The sequence below is a fragment of the Entamoeba histolytica genome, genomic scaffold (genome assembly GCF_000208925.1).
Source record: "Entamoeba histolytica HM-1:IMSS scf_1104750517439 genomic scaffold, whole genome shotgun sequence".
Taxonomy (NCBI): domain Eukaryota; phylum Evosea; order Mastigamoebida; family Endamoebidae; genus Entamoeba; species Entamoeba histolytica.
In genome coordinates this window covers 1-2,246 of record NW_001915723.1, presented here as the reverse complement: position 1 = coordinate 2,246, position 2,246 = coordinate 1, and the positions used below count along the sequence as shown (strand labels likewise).

The window sequence follows — 2,246 nt, the reverse complement described above, 5'->3', positions numbered from 1 at the left end:
AATCAAACAAAAATATGAAGTAATAAGGAGAAAAAAATAGAGTGACAAGTGGCATAGATATTTAAAGAGACAACAACAAGAAAAAAGCATTCAATGATTGCAATACTATTATTCATTGGAATTGCATTTGCTGATAATGTAATTCTTTGTATGGATGAAACAAGTGATAAATGCCAACATGCTATAGAAGTCTCTAATTTAGCAAGTGGAAAGGATAATGCTAAATGTGTATTATATGGAGATGGAAAAACAATTAAAGTCTATTCAAGTAGTACATCAGAAACACCAGATGCAAATACAGATGGAGATGCAGACGACAATAAGAAAGAAGGAGTTAAAAAAGACACAACTATTGAATATCATATTGAATACTTTACAGATAAAACATGTGGAACTAAAGAAAAAGATGAGACAGTAAAAAAATTAGAGAATAAACCAGAAAATATTGTTATTACTGTAACACTTAAAGAAACACCAAGTGAAACAGCTAAAGAAGGAAGTGAGAATACATATGTAGAATATATTGTAGGAGGAGTTTGTATTAATAAGAAGATATATGTTCAAACACAATTTGGAGTTGGAGAGCATCAATGTGACGATAATGGAGAAATAGGAAATCTTGCAAATATTATTACTGATAAATATAATGGACAAGAATGTAGAACAGAAAAGATTAATGTTGGAAATAACAAATATACAACAGATAAGGATAAAGACATTCAAGAAGTCCAAGAAGTTAAGACAGAATATAGTATTGAAGCTAAAGCAAAAATTGTAGAGATTACAAGTGAAGAAGGAGGGTACATATATACATGTGAAACTGTAGAACAAAGTGTTATATGTAAGAAAGGAGATGAAGTAGTAAGAATTAAAGAAGGAGAAGCAATTGCTGAAGGTGTTAAATGTAATGATAAGAATGGAGAAGTAGAATGTCAAGATAGTAATGTTAAGGTATATTTCTTCTCTAAATGTCAAGAGAAGAAGAAGTTTACGATTGCAGGAAGTTACTTCCAAGAACTTAAATATAGTGATGAAGAATGTAAGACAGTTGAAAGTATAGAAGCTACAAGTAGTAATAATTCTAATCGAATTAAATGTGGTGATACAACGTATGCAGTCACATATGAAAAACAAGAAGAAGAAGGTATAATTTATAGTAAGACAAGTAATATTGAATATAAGAGTTATAAAGTTAATAAATGTAATAAGGGAAGTGAAACAAGTAGTAAGAAAGTAGTTAAGACAAGAGATAATACATATATAATTGAAGAGTTTTCAGATAAAGAATGTGAAGAACCAACCAGTGTAGAGAATATTGGAGACATTTCAACGGAAGTACCAGTTTCAGGAGCTACAGTAATTCGTATCGAGTCCGATGTTGAATGTTCAGTTAGTAAGAAAGAAGAAGCAGTTTTTGGAACATATATTAAAGTAGATAGTTGTGATGATAAAATGAAATATGTTATTTTAAATAATACCGTTATAAAATACGAATATAGTAGTGGAGAAGAATGTAGTAACAATGGAGAAGGAGAAGCTAATGAGAAGAAATATGGATGTGGAAAATGTGAAGATAAAGTGAAGACTATTTGTCCAGGAAACACACCATCAGGAGATACAAGTGATAATAATGATGATTCAGCATCAAGTATGATGATTGGTATTTTATCAGTTATTGCACTTTTCTTCTTTTAATTGAAGGGAATTAAAATATAATTTTTATTTTTATTTTTTTGTTATAAAATAGATAAGAAAAGAGGTCAAGATAAGAGTATAGTTGATAAAAGAATAATACAAATACATAATAAATGATAAAGAAAAATGAGAGAAAAGAGAAGAAAATAATACATAATACAAAGACAACATAGATAAGAATAAAAAGATAAAAAAAAGGTCAATTAATAGATTTATCCTCAATTGGATTTTCTTCATACTGAGAAATGATTATTTCACTTTCTTCATTATGCTCTAATAGTGTTATAGAGTTCATTTCTAACATGCTCACATTAGATTCTTCTTCTTCTATTGTGTTGCCAGAATTTCCTGTATAAAACATTAAGTCTTTCATATTTTTGAATAATACTTGTTCGTAGGATTTTGGAAAAGTCTAATTGTAGTTTTAGTGTTTTTACTCTTCTTACTGATTCTTTATGTATTAATCAATTTATTGATAATATTCCAGGTATTATTTCTCCATATATTAATTCTCTATTATTTCTTATTTTCTATTTGAATTCTTTGGAATT

At 28.0% G+C, this 2,246-nt stretch overlaps 1 protein-coding gene across 1 annotated transcript, besides 1 other annotated feature; it reads left to right on the top strand.

Moving 5' to 3' along the window:
* Positions 1-93: 93 nt before the first annotated feature.
* On the top strand, positions 94-1,695 carry EHI_075310 (uncharacterized protein; the record flags this gene model as incomplete). Its single annotated transcript, XM_643229.1, has 1 exon — positions 94-1,695. One exon carries the CDS (start codon positions 94-96, stop codon positions 1,693-1,695), a length of 1,602 nt encoding a protein of 533 aa, XP_648321.1.
* A 189-nt stretch (positions 1,696-1,884) lies between these two features.
* Positions 1,885-2,241: a repeat region.
* Between the last annotated feature and the right edge of the window lie 5 nt (positions 2,242-2,246).